This window comes from Pimephales promelas, chromosome 22 (assembly GCF_988280905.1).
Source record: "Pimephales promelas chromosome 22, fPimPro1.hap1.1, whole genome shotgun sequence".
Taxonomy (NCBI): domain Eukaryota; kingdom Metazoa; phylum Chordata; class Actinopteri; order Cypriniformes; family Leuciscidae; genus Pimephales; species Pimephales promelas.
In genome coordinates this window covers 4,240,008-4,267,127 of record NC_142790.1, presented here as the reverse complement: position 1 = coordinate 4,267,127, position 27,120 = coordinate 4,240,008, and the positions used below count along the sequence as shown (strand labels likewise).

The following is a 27,120-nucleotide window of genomic DNA, read 5'->3' as shown; positions in this document are numbered from 1 at the left end:
ACCTAAAATGTACATATTAGCTCCTGAAATGTACACATTAACACTTCAAATGTACATATTAGAACCTAAAACATACATATTAGCACCTAAAATGTACATATTAACACCTAAAATGTATTAACACCTAAAATGTATACACTAACACTTAAAATATACATATTAACACCTAAAATGTACATTAGGACCTAAAATGGACATATTAGCTCCTGAAATGTACTTATTAACACCTAAAATGTACATATTAACACTTAAAATGTACATATTAGCAACTAAAACGTACATATTAGCAATTAAAAGTACATATTAGCACCTAAAATGTACTTATTAGCACCTAAAAATACTTATTAGCACCTATAATGTACATTTTAGCACCTAAAATGCCCTTAATAACACCTAAAATGGACAAAAGGTTACCTTTTGAATAGGTACAGCCCCGGTGACGGCTTTTGTACCCTTTTTTTTTTTCTGAGAGTGTATAGACATTGTAAACAACAACAAAATAAATTGTATTGTAAGTATGTGTAGTATTTGATTATATTATCAAGACAGCAGTTGTTTTCTGAGTGATTCATTTTGCTGCATCTGATGAGGAATTGTCATGGCCAGCAACATCTGTATTTGAACGGTTTCCATTGAACTGGTTCTCGTTTTTGAAACAATCCCAGTAAAAACAATTAAATAAAGTAGTACAATGAGGTGCCCCAGTGCATCATGGGAGTGATGGCTACTGCCTAGACCGATGCCATTTGAAGATGAGCACATTCTGAAGGCCTTACACTCTAAAAAATGCTGGGTTGTTTTAACCCAATTTTGGTTCAAATATGGACAAACTCACACATTGGGTTAAAAATGTAATTTAAAGCTACACTGTGTGATTTTTACCTCCATCTAGTGGTGAAAAGGTATATGACCATCCAGTGAATAATCAATTCCTCTCAATTCCGATTTCGTTTTAACTCCTACGGTGGCCAATGTAGTCCAAGATTAACATGGCTTCCAGTTTGACCTCGTCCATGAGTGTTAACTCGAACGTAAACGCGAAAGGCGAAGCTTGAATTAACGCGTATGTCCCTCTTTGGCTAATGTACATTCAAGATGGAGGGGCAACATGGCGACCGACATTAGAACCCCTTACCCGTATGTATTTTCAAAGGCATATTATACAGTCCCTCCAGAAAAACGCGATTATGCGATCGCTGAATTCAATGCAAAATCAGCCAAAGTCCGCATATTTATGCGGGGGCCGCATTTTTTCGAATAAGCCGCACTTTCGCCGCAAAAAATGCCGATTTCCATGCAAAATATGCGGGGCTTGCATGATTTCATAATCCTCGCATTTTCGTTGCAAAAAAGTCACATATATCTTCGCAGAAAGTTGAAAAATGTTGTGTTTGCTTCATACAAGAGCAGCCATTTCCTCCTGTTTCCATGGGAACGTTATGAAGTGACGCAATTACGCGACGGGATAGCTCACAGCTGAGTTAAGACTCACGGAGGCGATTGACATCTCACAAATCGAACTCGTATAACTGTCTGTCACACGTTCTACCGTCACATCGTTACTTAATAAACAAAATAAGATAAAAGAATAAGCATCAAACAGAAATTACCCGCACACATGGGGTGTTTGAGGCGCACACACTGCAGACAGTTCAGCGTGCAGCTCTTAAAGGGGCCACACCTTATTTACATTCGTCACAGTCTGAAATAAAACATTGCTGATTTTGTAATTGTGAAAGAGAGTCTATTGTGCACTTATTCTTTGAATGTCCCTATTTTTCAATCTTTTGGAATGAGATGTCTCAATTTCTAGGTTTTAAAATGAATTGCAACCTTGTCTTAAATTTGTCATCTTCATACAAATGATTTTGACTTTCCTATAAGAAAAATATCGATTTTTTTCTATTATTAGGAAAATTTCATATTCATCAAACTAAGTGGAGTAACTCAAAACCCAACTTTGCTCATTTCAAAACAGCCTTTAAAATGTATTTTGAGTCTTTACAATTTAAAAAAAAAAAAATCGAAAAGCCCAAAAGATCTGTATCTCTGCTAAAGGAATTTAATATGTCTGTGATGCCCTCTATCTTTTTTTTCCTTTTTTTTTTCCAAATTATTGTTTCATGTTTTAGGCTACTTCTCAGATGTTATACTTATCAGAAAATGTGTAAAAGAAATGTCAAGAACTTGATATCAAACTCTGTGATTTTGAAAATGTAATAAAAATAAAACAAGATGAGAAATTAAATATTCCCAGCACTTTCTATGATGTAGTATGCTTGCTACATCATAGAAAGTAATAAGAAATGACTCTTTACATTAAGGTAGTAGCCTAGTGAGAACAGGGTGTTGGGGGAATCACTTTTTTTCTCTTTTTCATCAAACCGCAGTTTTTGCAAGTTCCCGCAATTTTTGCAAGTTCCCGCAATTTCATCGCATAAAATTGCATAAATATCCCGCATATTCCATCGCATTTTTAAAGAAAACGGGCCGCGTAATCAAGGATTTTTGCCCGCAACAATCACAAAAAAACTCTGCGTTTTTCTGGAAGGACTGATTATATACTGTTAGGGGTTAACAGTTAAAGGACCCAGAACCAGATATGAAGAATGAAGACCCGGAGTCAGAATTATAAAAAATTAAAGAAAGTTTTACTGAACATAGTTTGCCATTTCATCAGCAGAAGTCAGCTTCAAGACTCACTCAGGAGTTCGTAGGCCGCCCCCTTACAGTTACAACAATCACAGCAGTTATACTGTTTTCAAGGTCTAAGCTACGTCATTGCTTACACGTTGAATGATTCTCATTGGCTACGATATAGATAAACACAGTAATTTTCCACATATATACAGATAGACGAAACATATCTCCATCGATGAGGCATGTCATGACCTTCCAGGTCACAGATTTGGGTTGCTGGCGCCAGTGTGTCCAGAACAACTCATTCAATCTCCAATAATGGCAGTGGTTCCTTAACCTGCAACCAAGAAGACTAACACTAAACTTTAGTCTAACTGGAGTAAGACTTTAACAAAGAAATAGTGCCTTAAACTGTTGGATTTAATGACCCCTTTATGTTTTAACACTCAAACATAAACCAAAATATCTATTTCCCTATTATTTTCACTGTTACTGCATTCACCTAGGACACTAGCAAATAGGAGCTCCCATCAAGGCTGAAGAGAGTCTGAGCGGCTTATTATCAGTTAAGTGTACCAAAACATAATGGTAAAACATTCACTCGTTTGGGAGAAAAACAGATAACATTTGCTTCTCAGAAAGCAAATATAATAGAAAGAATACAGTTTAATATAACAATTAAAGTTCAATAAAGCAATGCTCAATATAGCTTGACCATCTGTACAGAGAAGTATCATATGTGTTGGACATATGTGTTCATGACGCCTTTAGGATCCATAAACCTTTCTCCTGAGACCAGAGAAAGAGACAAATGGCCTTGTGCACCTAAAAGAAGCTGGTGACTTACATCAGCATGCATTTAAGAATATTATTTCACAAGCAAAAGCACAAAGAATACATTTATGTCAATAAATGATTAAGTAACAATAAACATACTTAATTATTGATTTTATAAAAGAAATACATAATCATTCAAAATGATATTATGATATATATATTGAAGAGGCAAGGGATTTTGACCACCCCTTCAGTCCCCCGTTTTAGACCAATGTGGGGTCCAATACCGCCACGTCTGGTCTAACCAGTGAGGTCACTACGGAAGGGGGAGTGGTGACGCATGATCCCCTGACGGGTCACACTTGTCTCTTCACCTCGACACGGACATGCTGGATACTAAAAATTCCAGTCCCCATTAAGAGGCTCTCCCACCTTCCACTCACAACAGGACATCAATGTCATCCTTCCTTAATTTATCAGTCAGGTTAACATTTTTATAAAACACATAACTGATTACGAAACAAGTACATATTTATTCTCTGGAAGCCGGGCTAAATAAACAAGCACTGGTGCTGTATTCCTAGCATGGGCTAGACCCGCAGTCACTACTCAGATCCTAAATAAGGACATTGTCTATAATCATGAATACCAGAATATAAGCACTAGTTTTTATTCATTTATTTAAAACCATAATTTTCAAATCCTTTCATCATAAACAATGTTGGATAGTTAATCCATTATTTTCACTACTCCCTTTATAGACCCTTTAGGTTCAAAACACAATGGTTGTCTAACAAAAATATAACAACAAAAAATAAAATATTAATAAGATCACTGATAATCGATTCAAGCACTTTTAAGTCTTTACTGAAATTATCAATCAGTTTACGGTCACAAAGCATGTATCAGTTTAATTGTATAACACCTTACACCTGTTTTATTATTATTGTTTCAAAAATAGTAATAAAATAAAACAAATCCACATCATCAGTTTAATTATTATTTTACCACTAAAATACAGAATTTTCCCCATTCTGCTTAATAAAGCTTTTGTCCATTCCTTATCTTTATATCACGTTAAACCCTGTTAATCATACAATGCCTTATTTTTATTCTGAAATATTTCATACCATTTAAACTTAATTTAACCTACATTTCTTCCATCTTTACCTATTTACCATGCCAGTTCCTTCTGCATCCTTTCCTTCCTTTTCTCTGCCTCATCTAACCAGTTCATAATTGTTTGCTTACAATCCACACAAACATATCTCACAAAACAACCTTTTTGTTTTTCACTTCCCTCTTCCAACAAGTCTCTCACCTCTGTCAGCCTAGTGACACTTAGAGTTCCCTCGTTAGGGAAATTACTTTATTAATTCTTCAAAACCCTTGGTTTCTTATCATTAATTTCTTTATTTTTCCTTATAACTGCTTTTCACAATATTTGTCTATCAAATGGTTAGTCTAAAGAATATTAGAAAAATAGAAGTCTAAAAATATTAACAGTATCGTCTCAGTCCCACTTATCTTTACAGTTTTACAGAAACGAAAATATTATCTTATTCACATCGCAACCTCTAAGACAGCCATAAAGCTGCTTTCTCATTTAACCTTTATTAACTAAATTGTAGTTTTCTTAGACATCTAATGTCAAACATCCATTCAATGGTTTGAGAAATAAAAACTTCTGAAGAAGTTATATTCACTCCTCCTTTGTTCGCCCACCGACCTTTCATAAAAAAATGAGGGAGCTCACTCTGGATAATTTGGATAGTGACTCAGCCAATGTGTCACTTTGTCTCTCTGCCGTCAAGTCTATAATTTCTTTTATTTACGTTTATCATTAAGATCCCACATAGTCGTCTATTTAAATGTAGACCCTCAGTTGAATTTAGAGAAGAGTTTTTACCCCATAATGGACGGCAATCTTCAACTTTACAATTCCAGTTTATTTAACGTACTAATCCAGAGAGTAATTCAGAACAATATCATAAATGACAAAAGTATTACCAATAGCAGACAGAGCTGGAAAACCTCTCCAATTAAAGCTCGTCCCATGTTCTGTATTGTCTTTTCATCAGATTGACCCAGAAATGTCAACTTTTTAAAAGTTTGTCATTCCACTTAACCCATATGTAATGTTAAAACACTCATTCCAGAGGTTAATGACACAAAATCCTCAAAATCAGGAAATAATAGTCCCCAAACTAACACATATAAAACGTGCCGTCACCAAAAATATACACATTCATACACTGTAAAAAAATATTTTCAAGATTTGTTATCACAACATATTTTCTTTTGTCAAATCAACTTTATAATAATTTATTTAGTTGAGATAACTTATTATTTTGAGTTTCTGAGGATTAAATTAATCTCCTTCATTGTATTAACTCACTTTTTCCAGTTCAATCAACTTAAAATTTTAAGGCAACCCAGGTTACTTACTTTTTTAAGTTAAACCAACAATATTTTTTTACAGTTTAGTAATCAACATTTTTTTCTTGTAGCTTTTATTTAATTGTTTATGGTCTCTAAACTAGTTTCAAAGCATGCCTGCTTATTATTCATTTACTTTTAGACGGTCAGCTGGGTTGTTTTGGTTCATTAACATTATTTTGTTTAAGCTTTCTTTAGCAGGCCAAAACAGAAAGACAGACACAGTTTCCATCCCTTCCTCCACTCAAGTCTCTCTCACTATAACAAAATAATCTTTTCAACAGCCTCCTAAGACTGTAACTTAGACAAAATTTAAACTCATTACAATATCCTTTGACCATTCACCTTTGTTATCTAGACTCTTCTTAAATCTTCAAAAGCTGTCTTCATCTTTAGTCACCACCATGTCTAACGACCTCCTGGAGTCAAAATTATGTTAGACATATTAGTTCTAAATCAACACTATAATTTTCCTTGCCCATAAGGCAACCGACATCCAAAGGTTTTGTTACTGTCTCCACAACAACTAATGGGAATCACTTCATGGCCCTGACTGAACCCCGAAGCCCCCTTCCTGTTAGCTCTTTATCTATAATCTCCATCAGGGTGTGGTCCCCTGGCATACATAGAGCTTGTCATAATGAGAAACAAGCCATACAGTGAATGCGGTTTCTGGTGAGTGGGATAGAGGGACTTACATTCCTGGGGCAGACTGCCGTGACTCCTCACAGCTCCATCCCCCCTAACGATACAGGATGCTGTTGGCCTCGCAGACATCCGTCCACTCTCATACCCAACCTCACATAAACACCTCCATCAGGAGATGCCCAGTGTCTGCGTGATCCCCCTGCCTTAGGTTGCCTCCTATTTGGCCAAAGAAGGTCTTACCCGTCATCGAGATGACCACTCGTGCACACATGGTAACCGCCATTTTCTCAAAACCGTTTTCTTCAACAAAATCTGTTGTTTCTGGAGCTTAGGAAAAATATTCAAGAGTCACCAGGGCCATTTGGATTGCCTAATAGTTGTAACACAGGGAGACAGGTTAATAACAACAGTATTCAATCACTTAAATCCATTAACCATCTTAAAAGCAGCAACTAGCTACTCAGTGGATTTAGATCACAACCGTACATTCAGTGTACTTCATCTGTAGGCGGAGCCATCAGCCCCGCCCCCGTTTCATGGTGGGGACTAAGATCTTCAGACAAAGAAGTTACTGGTTCACAAACAACCTAGTCAAAGATGTATCTTCGTTTCGTCTATTATTATTTTAATGACTTCTTGAAAGTCCTTCAGTTTTACTTTTAAAACATTTAAAATACAAATTGTCTCTAAATGGCAATGATTTCTCTTAACATCTCTGTGTCTATGATCTTCAACTGAAACACTGTGTTTTAATACAAATAGCTTATTATCACTAATGACACAGGCTCAGATAACAGCTTCTAGCTGACATTGAATGAGAGAGAGACTGTGAGGTATTCAGGACTGGTACTGCACGCTCATAAACTTCTAACATCAAACTTTATATTCTATTCCAACTTAAGGCATCTTTGCCAGAAATTACATACGGTTTCAAATAAACATGTTATTTAAATTTGTCTTTTGCCCACATCAGGAAATTTAGGCCTTACTAATTTCCTCTCAGATTGAGTCTCTGTTGCACTGGCAGTTTTCAGCCACAGTACACATCAGATTCAGATAAGCAAACTGTTTCATTACAGCCCAAAACAAACTTATCTTTTGAAAGCTAAACATCAGCTTCTAGTTCTTTCATGGTCAACTTCTCAAGTTGTTTGTTTAATCAACATTCAACAACTGCTAATAAAGTACTGCTTCTGCTTATTTGTTTTTAAAATAAAAATAATTATTCTTGTTCTCAATAACGTTTCTCATTTCTCAATCTCAATTTCAATCGTCGAGTTCTCCATAGTTTAATATTTGACTTAAGTTTTCTCTTGGAGTTTATCAATCTCCAATTAGGATTCACACTAACTTTGACGAGGCAAGCACTCTCTGCTTGTGATACTTTTACAGTTATTGTAAATCATCTGTGCGATTAGTCTCTCTATATCATCTAAAACCTTTTTAAAATGTTTAATTAAAACACAATCATCCTTTTAGTTACTTTGATATATTCTGCAACTTACATTTGTTGGAGTCATTCATTTTACATCAAACTGTATTTCATTATTTCACTATAAAAATTACTATTATAGATCTTTTCTTCAAAAGGACTCACTTTAAGACTTCAATCTTTTGACCTTGTTTTTATCTCTTATTTCTCAGACGAAAAATTGTAATGTCGTCATTTAAACACGGATCTACTTCCAAACCCACATTAATACCAGAAATGTGTTGTCTGTCACATTTTAAAACACATTCTCTGTGGGCATTTACAGTTACGCGTTAAATGATCCTGCTGACCACAATTAAAACACTCTCTATCTGCTCCAACTTATTGCACACTCTTGAAGCAGTGTGTCCCATTCAGGAATGCACACAGAGCCACTGATAAGCAGTTCTCTTATTCTTTTACAGTCCGCCAGTGGCGGATTTAATCACAATAGCCCAATCATAATCTTCATCATTATTATTGACAGAACATTAATTTTCAGAAGCTGCATCGAAATGCTCAAAATATTTCTAAGTTGTTTTCACAAAGTTTCAGTTTAACTTTATTCACTTGCTTAGGGAAATTATTCCCGCCCCAGAATTTATTCTACTTGCTTTTTGTAATGATCATTAGCAATAAGAGGCTAAACAATTTCATCTTTCAGTTTCTTTATAACCAGTCAAGTTGTCGTTTAAATTTCCAATCAGACTCAAAACCCTGACTACCATTTCTTAATAATTTCTGCAAATTTCTTCAAAGTGAGGGCTTCAGAGCACAGCTGTTTACAGCATTTGCTCTCTTCTGTCGCACTATTTGTTTTAGGACTGTTCAGATTACTGATTAAGTTATCCAATTTTTCTGCCATATCTTAATCATAGTTCATACTCACCTGAAGTTATTGCAGAAATGGAGGCGGCAATCTTTGAACAACTCAGCTTGGCTTCTGCGTGATGAAACTGCAAAGTATACTGCAAAATCACAGTTACATATACTGGTCCACGCCAATTTGGGTCCCAACTTTTTATTTATTTTTCTCCCCCGGAATTGTTCCTGATGCATCCCTGGCAAACAACCCTGTTTTTGTTAGTATCCCTAACTGCCTAATCCACTAAATTCGGGGTACCCCTATCTGAGATGGAAGAGATAGAGTAGGTTCGCGGTGCCCTGGAACTTAAACCCAATCCAGGGACGTACTTTGCTGGGGTGTTGCTACACCAACAATGCCCAGGCCCAGTGGGGCCCCCACAAAGCACGCTTCACTTGCGCTGTCTGCTCTTGTTAACTTTAAACCTTAAACAATGCTATTAGCGACTTCATTTTATACTTTAAACTTTAGTATAATTAACTTCTTCACTCGCTCATCGGAGTGAAGACTCTCCCGACCTCCTTCAAAATCTCTTCCAGTCAGACAGCCCTAACAATTAACAAAAGCTTACTACCTTGTTTGTTGATTTGCCAGGGGTGTCACCGAGAATAATTGCCCGCGCATCCTCCACCAAACTGTTAGGGGTTAACAGTTAAAGGACCCAGAACCAGATATGAAGAATGAAGACCCGGAGTCAGAATTATAAAAAATTAAAGAAAGTTTTACTGAACATAGTTTGCCATTTCATCAGCAGAAGTCAGCTTCAAGACTCACTCAGGAGTTCGTAGGCCGCCCCCTTACAGTTACAACAATCACAGCAGTTATACTGTTTTCAAGGTCTAAGCTACGTCATTGCTTACACGTTGAATGATTCTCATTGGCTACGATATAGATAAACACAGTAATTTTCCACATATATACAGATAGACGAAACATATCTCCATCGATGAGGCATGTCATGACCTTCCAGGTCACAGATTTGGGTTGCTGGCGCCAGTGTGTCCAGAACAACTCATTCAATCTCCAATAATGGCAGTGGTTCCTTAACCTGCAACCAAGAAGACTAACACTAAACTTTAGTCTAACTGGAGTAAGACTTTAACAAAGAAATAGTGCCTTAAACTGTTGGATTTAATGACCCCTTTATGTTTTAACACTCAAACATAAACCAAAATATCTATTTCCCTATTATTTTCACTGTTACTGCATTCACCTAGGACACTAGCAAATAGGAGCTCCCATCAAGGCTGAAGAGAGTCTGAGCGGCTTATTATCAGTTAAGTGTACCAAAACATAATGGTAAAACATTCACTCGTTTGGGAGAAAAACAGATAACATTTGCTTCTCAGAAAGCAAATATAATAGAAAGAATACAGTTTAATATAACAATTAAAGTTCAATAAAGCAATGCTCAATATAGCTTGACCATCTGTACAGAGAAGTATCATATGTGTTGGACATATGTGTTCATGACGCCTTTAGGATCCATAAACCTTTCTCCTGAGACCAGAGAAAGAGACAAATGGCCTTGTGCACCTAAAAGAAGCTGGTGACTTACATCAGCATGCATTTAAGAATATTATTTCACAAGCAAAAGCACAAAGAATACATTTATGTCAATAAATGATTAAGTAACAATAAACATACTTAATTATTGATTTTATAAAAGAAATACATAATCATTCAAAATGATATTATGATATATATATTGAAGAGGCAAGGGATTTTGACCACCCCTTCAATACTCACGAGAATACTTTACTTGAACAAAGTAAATATACATTAATGAGCACATATATTTTTGAAAGAATTAAGTGTTTTTAGTTAAGAATAAACTAAAAGAGTTACACAGTGTAGCTTTAAGAATGAAACAATCCAGCATTTTTTAGAGTGTGCTGTCTCGTGAGACGCGATGTCACTGCCACTTATTTTGAATTAGACAACATAGCATCAAAAGTAAATTGTGTTTATTGTCATTTTTGGATGCAGAAGCTTTAAAAACCAATCACTGAGATGAGCAGTGTAGTGAAATGAAATGAACATCCTCTCAAACCTTTTCAGTTTGTGTTGGTCTCAACTCTTGACTCTTGTTTACCTGTGCATAAAAGGAAGTGTTTGTGAATAGAAGAGCGGTGCTGATGCTCTGTCTTACACACACACACACACACATATACCCTATAGGGTTATCAGGAAGCAGTTTGCCTCGCCGAACGTTCATTATGTCCCCAGATAGTGGCATTGGCAACTTGTCACCGTCATTGATTTCTCTTAAACTGCAATTTACATGGATATTTGTGGGTGTCCTCCAGGCAACCAGTGTCCCCACAGACCACCCAACACCCTTCCCAATCCATCCACACACACACGCAAACCCACACCTTTTCCCTATAGCCCTCATAGAAATGTTCCAAGCGCACAAAGGAATCTCAAAGTGACTTTTCTGTCAGCAAATATGCCGTGTTTTCAAATGTACTTCCATTCGCTCCACTTTTTTTTTTCCTGCAGTAAATGTCACCAAGTAGTCGCACTGCTGGTATTTTAGACGAAGTCTAATGACATTTGACAGGGGGGGAAAGCCTTTTGTTTTGTTAGCAAAATGTCAACATCAATGCATGTGTCTACGATTATTTCAGTTTAGAAATCTGTCGATCAGCAGATTGGAGGAGGTGTTTGCTTTAGGGGAAGAGTAACGTGCTTATCTCAATTCTTCTTTAGTTCATCATATGTGTGAACGTGGATGAACCATCTCACACCTTCCTCACAACTGATACCTAATTTTGAGTGCGATCATATTTCTTTGAATGCGATCAATTGATTATCATTTTTAATCAAATTACTTGCATGATATTCTGGACAATGAATCAAATTTTGATTCAATCACATTTAACCACATACAAACATTTATTGAGAAAAGCCACCAAATAAAGAAATTTCAAAGGCATTATGGAAGTCAATACTTCCATTCATAGTTTTCTCTCTGTATCTTTGAACATTTTAATATTTTGAATCTTTTTCCAATTAGGTTTGTCACACTGTCAGAGATAAATTAAGTAGAAAAGAAGTAGTTCACTTAAAAAAAATAATAAAAAAAAACTTTTGTTGATAATTTACTCATCCCCATGTCATCCAAGATGTCCATTAAATTAAGAAATTAAGGTTTTTGATGAAAACATTCCAGGATTTTCTCCATATAATGGACTTCAATGGGAACCAAACGGTTCAAGGTCCAAATGAGAGTTTCAGTGCAAACTGTTCAAAGGGCTTTACACGACACGAGACGATGAATAAGGGTCACCAAAATGAACAAATCTTTTTTCGAGTCATCTGGTTCATTTAACGAATGAAATGACTTGAAAAAAGATTTGTTCATTTTGATGAATGAGTTCGAACAGAGTCACAAACGCCCATCACAGAACAGAGCAAGGAGACCATTTGAGCTTATAAAACTTAAACTTTTTTATTTATTTTCTAAATGAACGATCGTTTCGCTTGATAAGACCCTCATTCATCGTCTGTTGTCGTTTAAAGCCCTTTGAAGCTGCACTGAAACTCTCATTTGGACCTTGAACCGTTTGGTTCCCAGTAAAGTGCATTATATGGAGAAAAATCCTGGAATGTTTTCATCAAAAACCTTAAAGGAGTAGTTCATTTTTTTTTTTATAACTTTTGCTGATAATTTACCCACCCGCATGTGATCCAAGATGTCCATGTCTTTCTTTCTTCAGTCGAAAAGAAATTAAGGTTTTTGATGAAAACATTCCAGGATTTTTCTCCATATAATGCAATTCAATGGGAACCAAAAGGTTCAAGGTCCAAAAGACCGTTTCAGTGCAAACTGAAAACTGTTCAAGGGGCTTTAAATGATTTCAGACAACGAATAAGGGTCTTAACAAGCGAAACGATCACTAATTTAAAAAAAACAACAACAAAAAAACAAAGTTTAAGTTTTATAAGCTCAAATGCTCGCCTTGCTCTGTTCTGTGACACGTTTGTGACTCTCCTGTTCAAACTCGTTCATCAAAATGAGTCATTTTGTTCATTCAACGAACAAAATGAACAAATTGACTCTGAAATAGATTTATTCATTTTGATGAACGAGTTCGAACAGGAGAGTCACAAACTTGCATCACAGAACAGAGCAAGGCGAGCATTTGAGCTTATAAAACCTAAACTTTGTTATTTTTATTTTAAATGAGCGACCGTTTCTCTTGATAAGACCCTTATTCATCGTCTGGAATCGTTTAAAGCCCTTCGAACAGTTTGTAGTTTGCACTGAAACTGTCTTTTGGACCTTGAACCGTTTGGTTCCCACTGAAGTCCATTATATGGAGAAAAATGCTGGAATGTTTTCATCAAAAACCTTAATTTCTTTTCAACTGAAGAAAAAAAGACAAATGAAAATGACGTGTATGCTAATTAAATAATATGTAATCAGCATATTTTAATAATAAAAATAAAAAAAACAGAACTCTTTTCACTAATGCTCGAACACTGTATATCCATACTGTATTTCTGCAACTTTTGCTGTCCCAGCAACACCCCATCCTTCCTGTCGTTCCTTTCACCCGCGCGCATCAAGTCATCACTCACTTCGAGATGAAGGCTGAGTTCGCGCGCCTGCATGGGATGGGGGGGTGTGTCATCGGTCGTGATGTCAGAGCACGAGGACTCTCATGATTGGCTCTAATTAGAATCTGCGGCAGCAAATAGACACGCGTCTTGCATGATTGGATTCAAAGTGGCTGGTGCCAAAAAACGCAGAGGCGCAGGAGCTCCAGACGCGCTCTCACGCGGGAGGAGGACTCGACGTCCGCTGAGCTCAGAACACAGTCACTTTCAGCTCGTTATCAAGAGCTTATTAGAAGAGTGTGAGGAGGAATAGGGCGAAGCTGATATTCCCGGAGCGTTTGGCGTGCGCAACCACAGCAGAGCAACAACTTCAGAAACATCAAGCAGAGCAAGTTCTCCAGAATACGAGCACCATGGCATCGGTCCCCAGCAGCCAAGTCAAATGCAAGTTCAAGAGGAGGAGGAGGAGAAGGTCTAAGCGAAAAGGTAAAGTTTCTTTCAGTCATTATTCGTTTTCTAAGTAGGTAAACGCTTCCCTCATAAAGCCGAAACAACGGAGAGGTCGCGTGCGCACTGGTTGGAATATGCAGCATTAAGTACCGATCATCTCGGCATAACTGCGCAGTCTGGGTGTCTGTACATGTGTGTGTGTGTGTTTGTGTGATGCGCGCGGTCGCATCAGCATCGCTCCTCTGTCAAGTTTGTGTAAACATATGACAGATGCGCACTGATTCACGCTCGCGAGAGGAAACACTCGCTTTCGCCGTTTATTTCTCGGTCTGTGCATCCTTACAGTCCTCATATCTGCCCTTGTCGTAACCTCAAATTAGATCTGACCTCCTTACACGCTGCGATTGTAATGTTATCTTACCTTTTCACTCTCCTGTGACGATCGATGCATAAATAGATTTTTTTTTTTGTATAGTGTTTTGTGAATTTATATAAACTAGTATACAACTGACTAGACACTGTCAAATCTGAAGTGTGGTTGTTACATTTCAGGAGTTATTTCTACTCAATCTGACCTATTAAAATGATGTTGCTATAACCTAATGTAGACCATATTAAATCATAAATGCATATGCTACCACAAAGTGAATTTATTAGGTTGTCTGGTCAACTATTCTTAAGTTTAATCTGCAATTATATGTAAATCAGTGTTAAAAAGTATTTGACTTGATTTTCTTTATCAATAATTAAATGCAAAGTGTTAAAGTGCTGTGAACTGTAGGCTATATATTTGGCAACACTGATTGCTTTGATTTTATTTTATTTGAAAATTAAGGCAGCGATTGAACAAAACCTGAAATTAATACAAAAAAATATTTTTTAGAAAATAAAAGGACTTCCAGCTACCAAGTTTATACAGATACGCCAAACTGTTTTGTCAGGTAGGTAAAAATGCACTTTATTTAGTAACATCTACATTTATTATTAATATGACTCAACTTGCCTACATGAGGATACATTAGGCTACTAAATGAAAGTTGTTTAAAAAGGTCTGATTAAATAGAAAAAGCTTAAATGAACATTTTCATTGTAAAATGGTTTTAATCTAAATTCAATTACCTGGTTTTATTTATTATTTTTTATTTAAAATGACCACTGTAAATATATATATATTCAAGATTTGTTACAACATTTTTTCTTTTGTCAAATCAACTTAAATAATTTATTTAGTTCAGATAACTTATTATTTTAATTTGATATGATATTTTTTTATGTTTTTGATTATTAAATCAATCTCCTTCATTGTATTAACTCACTTTTCCCAGTTCAATCAACCTAAAATTTTAAGGCAACCAGGTTACTTACTTTTCTAAGTTAAACCAACAAAATTTTTTACAGTTATTTAAATAGTCAGATCATATACAAATATTTCCATAAGGTAAGAGTTCTCCTCAAGGACTGGCGTTTTGTATAATGGACTAATGGCATTAATAGTTTCCTAATAGCTCTAGAATAGTCTGGAATATACAAAAGTAGTCTAGACTATTTTAAATTAATTTACTCTAGTGAAATTATTTGTATGGCATAAATCTTTAAAACGCTGTCAACACAGAGATTGGAGTTATTTTCTATTTTTTTATAGAAAGCAGGCATTTTAGGGAAATTAGTGGCGCTAGCTTTATTTCCATTATCGACTCTGAAATTTCATCAGAATGTAATGAGACCGGCGCAGCGTAATGTGATTGAATGACGGTGGGCACCGCTTGCGTCTCGTCTCTGGTAATAAATGAAGGTGTGTGTGTGTGATGGCCGAAACACCTTCAGAAACACCTCTGCCTTTGCTGTGACAGGTTTGCGTGGTGTGTTTCACCCCGACACTGTTTATCGTGTGACCCGAGAGGAGCACAGGTCATGGGCTGGATGGCCATTGATCAGATAATGTTTCTCGCGGTCAGTTTGTGCCTTCGTTCATTGGCCAGAGGAGAACCGAGCCTGGTTTCTCCCACGGTTTATTTCTCCATATTGTCACCTGATGGAGTTTGGGTTCCTGTCGCCTCAGGTTTACTTGGTTGGGGATACTTAATATTGTCACACTGTAACATTTAACAGTATTATTGATCTGACTGTACTGACGCTGTGCGGGCGGTGACATCATTTTTGCAGAACTGCTTTATAGATGAAATGAACTAATTTAATAATTGATGATCTTAACATGAAACCGATTCAACACTGAACTGACCGAACAGCCGAAATGCATGAATTTCCTGTTTATCACTTCAGTTGCTTTGAAACAATATGTATTATAAAGCGCTATAGAAATAAATGCACTGTAAAAACCAATTAGTTCAGTTTACTTAATTTTATCATGCAAACTCAGTGACTTAATTTCATTAAGTAAGCATAACTTAATTGCATCAAGTTATTCTCACTTAATCCGTTCAAGTTTTGTCAACTTAATTCTGTCTGTGATCTGAGGACGTGTTCTCCCAGAGTGCATTGCGGTATGAATAAATTAATTGTAATTACCATTACAATTTTATTTGCTTTCGTTATTGGGGTTATACTTACAAGAGACCGCAAAAAAAAAAAAAAAAAAAATTGTAAAATGGTACTCAAACCAGTCAAGTAATGTTTACAAGTTTTTTTGACTAACGAAGGCATAGCATAGACATTTTAAGTAAGTTCAACAAATTATTGGACATTAAGTAAAGTTAACAAAAAAAATTCTTAGTAGATTTTACAGTTTGACTTGACTTGCTTCTGTTTTTTTTCACATCTGCATTGTTTGGCTTTTCTGAGATCTTGAAATGTGTAGAACTCACAACTATCAAGCGATCGAGCTGTAAATAATAATATTATTTCACAATTTAAATATTGAATAGTTATTAGGCTGAATGCAATGAAGAAATTGTTCCTGGTTGTACTTTCGAGGACATTGTGGTGGAATTACTCTCGTGGCCTGCAGTGTGCAATCGCTCCATGAAGTAGCATTAGCAACACACACACACCGATGTCTGCCGAGAACTGCGGTCTGACCTGTAACCCAGCGTATTAATAGCCCGAGCAATCGTGGGAACGTAGACAATAGTTGTAGTGTAACAGCGAGGCAAATATATTTACATAATGGAAACGGCAGAATCGGTCACACAACATTAAGCATTGCATATAAACATTAGAGGACGGCGTAAGAGTGTGTGCATGCGCTTATGTGTGTTTGAATGGCTAATTTATCAGCTGAGCTAATGGGAAGTGATGGTGCCGGACAGAAGAGAAGATCTACTAGGAAAATATGCTAGAAAGTGTTCGTCCTGGTCAGCGGCGGAAGCATTAGGTTGATCATTTAGACCCCCAGACTTTTTTTTTTGGTGTGTTTCATCATCATTATCATCATAATGAAATATTGTCATTTCCACCAGGACAATACACTTTACTCGTGGGAATTCAGACACAATTAATCACATAAAACCAGATAACGTCAGCAGATTGTTTTAACGTCTCCCATCTAATCTCTCATAATGGAGATGAAAACATAATACAGTTTCTCGTTCTAATAAACACTCATTTTTCTGAAAGCCGAAACAATTCATTTTATTGTCATCCTGGCAAAAGGGCGACGTCCCGGGATTATATCGACATGGCATTTGACGGTCTAATCCTCAGCAAATGCTTCAGATTATTACAGAATGTCCAGTGCATTAAAACCAATGTGTATTCAAACGCACGTAAGAAGATTTCGCTCCTGATGTCGTTTTGTTTGCGCGCCATTGTAGCGGAGCGGTAATGTTATCAGAGGTTACTGAGGTAACACACATGCAAACAATAGAGATTAATCCTTCAAACTGGGGCAGTTTCTCTCATTGCCATCAAGTACGTACTTTTATTTTTAACCTCACGTACTTGGTGCTCAAATCCATTTGTATGAGACTGTGTGTGTTGAGGAATTGCCTGGTTGTTGACTCGCTTACCTCAAACTTATCAGCAAACATGACAGACGCCGACCGCGGCATATGTGAGGTTTTAAATAATACAGTATTAGATTAGTCAATGCCTTGGTTGGTGTAGTAGAAGTACTCTACTTTTAGCTCTGAACTTGTTAAAGGTTCGACTGCCCCGCTGTGGCTCGCTCTGTTAGTCGACTCCAGTGTCCATTAACCACAGCTCAGTCGCTTAACTCCTGAATCTCTTTTGAAATGTGTGTACTGAATCTGAAACCCCACCTACACTGTAAAAATGAATATGCTTTATCTAATCAATAGAATTGTGGCAACAGATTACAAGCAATAGTGTTAATTAAATTCAACAAATTAGAATTGAGTAATAATTAATCAAATTATTCCTTAAAAGTTAACTATTTAAAATGAGTCAAGTTTACACCAAAACAGACCGATGTAATTAAGAACTCTGTATTTTATATTGGCAACATTGAAGACACCTGATGTTAACAAGCAGAATCACTGAAGGAGAAAACCGTCATTTCAAAACAAACACTGATCACCATAATGGTGACTTACATTTATGTTTTTTTGGTTGTAAGTTTTACTCATTTTAAATGGTTAACTTTTAAGGAATTAATTTGATTAATTATTTCTCAATTCTAATTTGTTAAATTTAATTAATAATATTGCTTGTAATCTGTTGCCACAATGTGTACTACCTTTAGTGTGCTTTCTGTGAAGGATGCCCTTGGGAAAAAAGTGGGCTTAATTGTTTTGGATACGCACTAGGAGTGTACTATATAATATAATATAATATAATATAATATAATATAATATAATATAATATAATATAATATAATATAATATAATATAATATAATATAAAAGGCCACTTTGGTGCTTAAAGTACACTTTCATGACTGAAGTTTATCTTTAAAAAGTGCACTGTAATAATGTCAAATGCTTTAAAATATATTTTAATAATCTTTTGTCATTCTTTAGTTTATACACTTAAATTAATTTGTTGGCTAGCATACTAAAGCACGTGCTAAAATACATATATTTTTTTTAATTATAACTAAAGTTATAATTTTAACTGTAGTGTGTTATTTGATATGACATTTGTAAGTTAATAACTAAAAGGTTTAAATACATGAAATACAAGTTTCAATAGAAATGACATGATATAATTGGTGTAAACACCACACATGATATGTTTTAGTTAACCATAAATGCTTGTCAGTACATTCGACAGTACACTTGAGGCGAAAGCAATAGAAGTAATTATGACATTACATATGAAGTCTTTCTAAAGTGGGTCAGATATAAATGTATACTATAATACGATTTAATTTAACTACACTTAACATAAACAGTACATTCAGTTGACACTTTTTTTGCACATTATATTCATTAACAATTTATTTTATTGTCGTTCTTACACACGTTACATGTAGTTACTATAGTAATTACTATAAATTGTGCTTGCAACTAACCCTAAAACACACCCTAACCCTATAGTAAGTACATTAATTCTTATTGCTCAGTAATTATTAAATGTGTAATTACACTGTAACAAAGACACCTTCAAATAAAGTGTAAATATAATTTCGCTAATAACGTTTGACAAAGTGTGCTTTTTAATACTGCTTTTGTTTAGTTCAATGAAATGTGATATAGTTCATAGCATTTTATCCGTCATATATGAATGGATTGTTATTTCCAACAGCGTGTCATAAACGATGTGGGAATGTTGATAGACATGGTGCAGTGATTATTACACACATCTTGAGCTGCAGAAGGTCAGAGGGCAGCGGAGAGTCAAACCGCTCTCATATTCCCTGTAGGCCAGTTTAGAAACGAGCTATGTCGCCTTTCTTGCTGTCACTCTTTTTCTTTTTGTTGGCATTGCTCATTGTTTATGTGATCAGTGTACATGTTGGGCTTGATCGGTCTGAATTTCGGGCTTGTGTCTGGAAACAAAAATGCTACTGTCCGTCTGATTCTTTATCTTGTTTTATGATTCAAGGCAATGCGAGGTGAGGTTGCACTTTATTTAAGGTGTCTTTGTTAAAGTGTTATTACACATTTAAGTACTGGGTAATAATAATTAACTACATGAGCAAGGTTTGGTTTATGCTTAGTTGCATGTAATTATGCATATTTTATAGTTATTACTATAGTAACTACAGGTTTAACAAGGACACCGTAAAATAAAGTATTACCCGAGGTGCCTTTAATTAAACTGGCAATTAATAAGAACATATTCACACTGTTTTAGCCTATTTATATTATATTATATTTTATTTTATATAGCCTACAGAAAAACTATTCTCTTCTACTTAGGCCGATATGATTTGATTGAGGATGGAGATTTATCTCAGGCATAATCCAGACAGCCCGAATCGGTTGCACCGGAAAAGGAAACCCATTTAATCAGATGTAAACACAATTTTTGTCCCGAGCCTACTTCATTACACTCTCCTCTTTGTGTGTGCTGGTGATAAGGAATTTTTTGGTGAACGCCAGTATAACACCGCTAGCATTTATGAAGTTAATGAAGGTCGTCACCAGCGGCAACCAGAGACCTGTGCGACGGCAGCGTTTCAATTCACAGACACTGATTAAGCGTGAAATATTCCACGGTTTAGGACACGGCGTCCTCCACATGCGTTTGGCTGGAGAGGAAAGAAAAAAAAAATATATATATATATACAGAATGGTGTCGGCTTCCTCTGGAGGGACTGTCGATAAAATGACCGAAAGAATGAAATGGCACAACTTTACAAATTAGCATAATTAGTAATTATCTCTTAATAGGCCCTCTTGGCTTTTGAGACTTGGCTTTTGAATTTCTGCTTAAAGTTCATGGAGTGAGGATAAAAAAAACCAAATTGAATGCGGAAATGTCTCAATACCACACATGAGCTGTTGAGATAACCGTCTAATTGAGGTGAGACTGTGTCTGAAACATTCAGGAAGAACTATCTAGAGATGTTATGTTCCTAACCATTTTATTCTTAAGATATTACAATTGAAATTAAATTTGGTTGATATTATTTCAAATGTATTTTTTGATGCAGTTTTTCAGTGAAAAATCTATTTTTACCCATTCAGGCTGTGATATTACATCGAAAACATTGTTTGTGATGACGTTTGACACTTAAACCTATAATTTTATGTAACTTCTCACTTTATACACTACCATAAACAAATTATAATAACGAAATTAATTCTGTGAATGCAAGAATTGATCAAAAGTTTGCTTCGTTACAAAATCATTTTACAAATTAATGCTGTTCTTTTGAACTTTATTCAACAAAGAATGAATGAAGATAAAATAAAATGTATCATGGTTTCCACACACACAAAAACGAACTGTTTTCAATTTCTCCATATTAAGAAATAGATGCAAAAAAATCAGTTTTTTTGCCATCACAGGAATATGTTATATTTTAAATATAAAAAAATAGAAAATCAATATTTCAATTTGTAATATTTCACAGTTTTATGTATTTTTCAATGCAGCCTTGTTTGAGCATAAGTGGTTGTGTATTGTTTTTATTTATTAAAGAACATAACCAACATTTAATTACCATTTATCTCTGTTCTAAATGTGCAACTCTTTCAGAAGTAAAAAGAAACATAATTTCTGTTTATTTAATAATTAACAATAAAAAACTATCCTGACCCATGAATTATTTCTCCAGCAGTATAGCTCAGTTTGTCTTGTCCTTCACATTAAAGTGACACATCCATATTTTAGGTTCTTTCCTGCCTGATAATCAAAAGTACATGAACATGTTACTGGCATGTGTGGCGTTATCAGATGATCAGAGTAATAATATTACAGGCTGAGAGACCTGACAGCACAAGCACATCTCCATAAATACCTCCCGCCTGGAAAACGAGCGCCGCGCTGCGATGTGGGCCACAAATCAATTAACAATGCCCACGAGCGAGAACCACTGACACGGAGACTTCTAATACTGTCAAATCAGTAGCTTTGCTATAATAATATTATTTCGAATGCTGAAACTTGTACTATTGTTATTATGCATGGACATGATTTTTTTATATTCACTCTAAAAAATGCTGGGTTCTTTCAACCCATGTTTATGGACTGTTAAATGTGTAATTTTAGATTTTAAACCAACGGTTGGGTTCGTCCATATTTGAGCCGCACATGGCTTGAATCGACCTAGCATTTTGCTACAGGACCCAGATTTTACATTGCACATGAAGTGGCGACCCAACGCGGTATTACAACAATATCACGATAAATTATTATTGTTTGAATGCCAATTTTACAAATATCAACATGTCAGTGAAAATTCTTTCTAAATGTGACATTTGATGGTTTAATGCTTTCAACAGCGAATTATTCACCACACAAAAGACATTGTCTTCTGCACAAACTTGCACATAAACCCGTATTTAATGCAGTCTAGGCTGTATTTTCTTTTGCTTTTTGTAGTTTTGTTTTGGAGCATGTCATGCTGGCATCTGTCTTATTTGGATAGCTGCTACCCAGTGACGGATGATTTTGCACCGAAATAATGTAGCTTTCTGGTTTGATGCACAGCTTTTGATGTCAGCAAGAGAACATACTAAAGCCTTTTCTTGTCCCTTGTAAAGCATTTCAATATTTCCTACAAACATGTACACTTATATGATTAGTAACACTTTATTATTCATTTTTAGCACTCGTGACCCATAGGGTTGGGTATCGAGAATCGAGTATCGATTGGGACCGAGACTAACTTTTCGTTTTTCCCGGAATCGTTCAAAAGTTAAAATTTCGATTCCTAGTTTCAATATTCACAGTCCGCCGAGCGGAAGAAGAAACCGCTGAACAACACCAACGAAGAAGCGTCTACCGGAAGTGTTGGCATAACCGCGCGAGTCGAACATGAATAGCTTACGTCGGCGATCCAAAGTGTGGCTTCACTTTTCTAAAAATAACGAAATCTCGGCAAAATGCAAAATTTGTGACAAAAGGAGTATTTTTACAGAAGGAGTATTTCCTTCAGAAAGGCCGTTGGTTAGCAAGGTTAGCTAAACTTTTTTGACCCTGCCTCTTAAAAGAATCAGAATCGAGAATCGTTAGGAACCGGAATCGAAACAAGGAATCGGAATCGGAATCAGAATCGTTCAAATTCAAACGATACCCAACCCTAGTGACCCACCAGTTGAGAAAAATGTTGGTACAGAATATCCAATATTAAAGGGATAGTTTACCCAAATTGTTTTTGAAGCCATGGTTTATAGTTAAGAGTCTTCATTTTGATTTCTACTAGTTTTTTTGTGCTTGATTGTTCAAAAAACACATTATTTTATATTATTGCATGCACTCTTTTCCCAGTCTGTCTCAAACGCTGTTTCGATGAAGCCAAAATACGAAATGTGCTCTGATTAGTCAGCTGGTCCAGTGTGTTGTCAATCAGAAATGTCTCGCCTCTGGTGTAAATCTTTATGATTGAGTCAATTTTGCCATTCATATTCAAGTCCGATTCAGACCCTGAGAATGTTTACGAGCATGCCGTGCAGAACTTTTTTCAAGAACTGATTGTAGCATCCATAAGGTTACTTAATGTCATGGCTGCAACTACCATGGATATCCACAATAAAGGCTAGATGTCTTAGGGCGGAGTTTCTATCGTCATCACCGGCGGCCATCTTGTCACAGGCAAGCTGATGTAAGATGAGTGATCAGCACGAACACAAATACTCTTATCTCGTTGAAATCTTGACGGATTTACAAACGGTTTGGTTTCTTAAAAACATTATTAATGTGTCTATAATTATTTATTTATACACTTATTATTCATAAGTATGCAATGTCATAACTACATCCCTAACGTGTATAACAAACCAAACCGTTTGAAAATCGATTGAAAATTGAGCAAGTTATGGTTACTTAAAAAGTACATGCACCATTAAAACACAATGTTACGAGTGAGCGAGCTGCCTGTAACAAGATGGCCGCCAGGTGCGGACGTCGACTTCCATTGGCCAGCAGCGTGGACTAGATATCTAGCCTTTATTGTGGATATCTATGGTAACTACCGTCTGCACTCCCCCCTGTGGTAAGGGGAACGAATTGCACCTCTTTTTGGGGACTTCCTGAAGGTAGCCATCTTAAACAGGAAGTGATGTGGCAAGGGCAGAGGGGAGGGAGACCTACATTACACTACACTGCTCGTTGTGAAGGACAGAGTTTTGTCTTCAAGTTTTCACCTTTTTGTTACAATAAAGCTCAAGTCTTGTTAAAACAGGTGTAGCGTTTTCCTCACGGAAGTGGCTTAAGAAGGAAAGGAAGCCACGACACAGATTTTACAGGTTGTTACAGTGCCAATTTCCTACGGATTGGTGAACGGTCTTTCAAAAGCGAGAGCCCAGTAGCTAAGCACTGTAATGTTAACTAGCAGGCTAGCAGAGCCAAACCGCTTTGCCCTTTGTTTACATTGTAGCAACAACATAACAGTTATAATTGGAACTGTTAATAGAACAAACTATAAAAAATCCTTACAGGTTGTGATCCATAAACAAGTGGTTGTCTCGACAAAAGGGAAACTGCTTCGTCTTTCAGGAGAAGCTTTTGTTCGTATATGCATATGATAGCATGGATAAACATTGGGGTTATAATGTTCAGGAACAGTGTTAAAATAAATTGTATCTACTGTTTTCTAAGTTTGTCTGCCTTTGAAAGGCTAAACAAAGGGTTTTTGGAACCAGGCTGGAAAAAATGTGTTTCTTCGACATGGCTACAACACGCTACTAAAGCAGCTCTTCTTCATCCTGTCCTGGGGTCCGTTTCCCGAAAGCATCGTTAGCCAACTATGGTCGCAACTTCCGTCATTAACAATAGAGTTCAATGGAAATTGCGACCAACTTGCGACCATAGTTGGCTAACGATGCTTTCGGGAAACGCACCCCAGCACAGCTCAATCAGGCCACGCCCCCCTTTGTGTATTCCATGGGTGGGGCTTATTTAAATGAGTGACATACTTATCAAGCTCCGGAGGAAATTGTAGTCCCAATGGTTTGTTGTAGTTCTTGAAAAGTGTTTTCTGTTAAAGTGAATATCTCCCTTTGGAGTGGACTTTGCAGAACCTTGCAGATCTTTTTTTTTTTTTGTGCTCAAACAGCAACATTACACATAAAATGTTAGCATTTTTCTTACACGCACCTATTGTTTCGCTTCAGAAAACACAGACTTATCCACTGGAGTCATGTGGATCACCGCCACGAACGCTGTGTGTGGTTTTACAATCGTCAACCGGCATTATGTGAACTCACAGAGGTGGATCATTTTCATAAAAATCTTGGTTGGTGTTTATTTGAAAAAATCGGAAAAGTCATTCGGGTGAGTAAATAATGAGAGAATTTAAAGGGATACTCCACTTTTTTGGAAATAGGCTCATTTTACAACTCCCCCAGAGTTAAACAGTTGAGTTTTATCGTTTTCGAATCCATTCAGCTGATTTTCTGATATTTCGAGGAATATCAGTAACCAGACAGTTTCTGGTCCCATTGACTTCCATAGTAGGAAAACATATACATTATGGAAGTCAATGAGACCAGAAACTGTCTGGTTACTGATATTCTTCTAAAAACCAGAAAATCGACTGAATGGATTGTTTAACTCTGGGGGAGTGGTAAAATGAGCCAATTTCCCAAAAAAATAGAGTATCCCTTTAAATGTTTACGTGAACTATCACTTTAATCTTGTCAGGATACAGTATGCTTTTAATGTTTTGAAATGATTTTACAGATTTAGATTCAGATTTTACAGTACAATGACATATTTATGTTTAAAATATCAGTGTGGATTAAGATTACCGACATAATAATTGTCAGCTTTATTTAATCCATGAATCTCAGTAACTACACTCCCCATAAAACGCTTATTTAGCACTTAAGATAACCTCACGGACCGCATCCCTGCTTGTGCATATGTCTGTCTTGGTTGTGGCATTATTCAGATCTGATTATTGCGACAGGCTCGAGTGAATGCAATATGAGAAATTTGCTTTGTCTTTGATAGCAGCAGTGAAAATATATGACGCTATTTCATATTCATCATTCCACTCGCCGCCGCCTTTAAATAACGTTTCCCTTCCTCATAGCCTCCAGTAAAGCTGCCTTCATCCATCGATTTGAGCGACCGGGCTTATCTGGCAAATCCTTTAAAAGGTGTTTAAAAAACCTTGGTGTGCATTAGCTTTGTCTAATCTAATTCCTCTCTCTGACTGTCTATCGTCTGTTTTCTTTTCTCCATTTTTTGAACGCATGTGATTTTCCTCCGTCCTCTCGTTACTGTGTGTTAGGCCTGTAGTTTCCAGGTCTGATTTGAACAGCTTTTAGGGCGTATTTGTATTCAAACACTGTATTTTCGAATTGCTCCTCTATTTCGCGCGATAGCCCAGAGTGTATTTGGTTTTCACACCGAGTGAGACACTCTGACACTCTCTCAGGGTTAGGTTTGCTCTCTCGTTGTTTGCGTACCGGCTGCCAGGAGTTAGGAAGGACGGCTTTTATGTACTAGAGTGTGCTTTCCGTGGTTGAATTACCTGGTTTTCTGCAAAGCCGTGTCTGGTCAGCCGATGGAGGTTGATGGATACTCCGAACCCCAGGCGATGTGTGATATCAGGCTTATAGGACAGAGAGGATGCCTTAGAGAGAGAGAGAGAGATTGTGCCGGTGTTTTTAGGTAGGCTAATGTAGATTTTTTTTTTTTTGCTTCAGTAATATCCAAGCGTACACGAAATGTATGAAATTTCTCAAAAAAAAATGTGCAGTAATTTGTGTGAAGCTTATAAAAGAAGTGAAAATAAGCAATGCCTTCTGTAAAAAGTAAAAACCATGTAAACTTTCTCAATTATCACCTTGTGTGAATGTTTTTTTAACCTGGCTTTTTTTTGAGTGTCACTTGCAGGTGTTAGCAAATTAAATTAGAATTTATAAACACAGAATCCGAGAATCCTTAAGACAATACACATTAAAGGGATAGTTCACTTTGAAATTAATTTTTGGTATGTTTTATCTTACCTCAAGGGCATCCAAGATGTAGGTGTCTTTGTTTTCACAGTATTTTCAATTTTGATATTTTTCAGTCAGACCGTTCGTGTCTGTCAGTCATATAATGGAAGTCTACGTATGGGGATTTTCTCTTTTTTAAGTCAAAATTAAACATGATTTAATGACTCGTAAATGTAAGTACACATTGATGGCCTAAGGCACGAAATGAGCGGGTTGTGTGAGAAAACGAAGGTAAAACTTCCGAAATCTCTGTGTAAACATGGGTGACGTACACTTGCAAGC

The 27,120-nt window shown here is 36.3% G+C and overlaps 1 protein-coding gene across 3 annotated transcripts in view; it reads left to right on the top strand.

The window, feature by feature from the left end:
• Positions 1-27,120, top strand: part of adarb2 (adenosine deaminase RNA specific B2 (inactive)) — a 516,612-nt gene that overhangs the window by 181,775 nt on the left and 307,717 nt on the right. Inside the window, exon 1 of one of the 3 annotated variants that reach the window (XM_039667440.2) lies at positions 13,298-13,895. The exons of the other annotated variants lie outside the window; for them this stretch is intronic. Within the exon in view, the coding sequence (XP_039523374.2) occupies positions 13,823-13,895 (73 nt within the window). The 5' untranslated portion in view covers positions 13,298-13,822. Of the gene's footprint in view, positions 1-13,297; positions 13,896-27,120 lie in introns of those variants that run through there. 3 annotated transcript variants of the gene reach the window in all.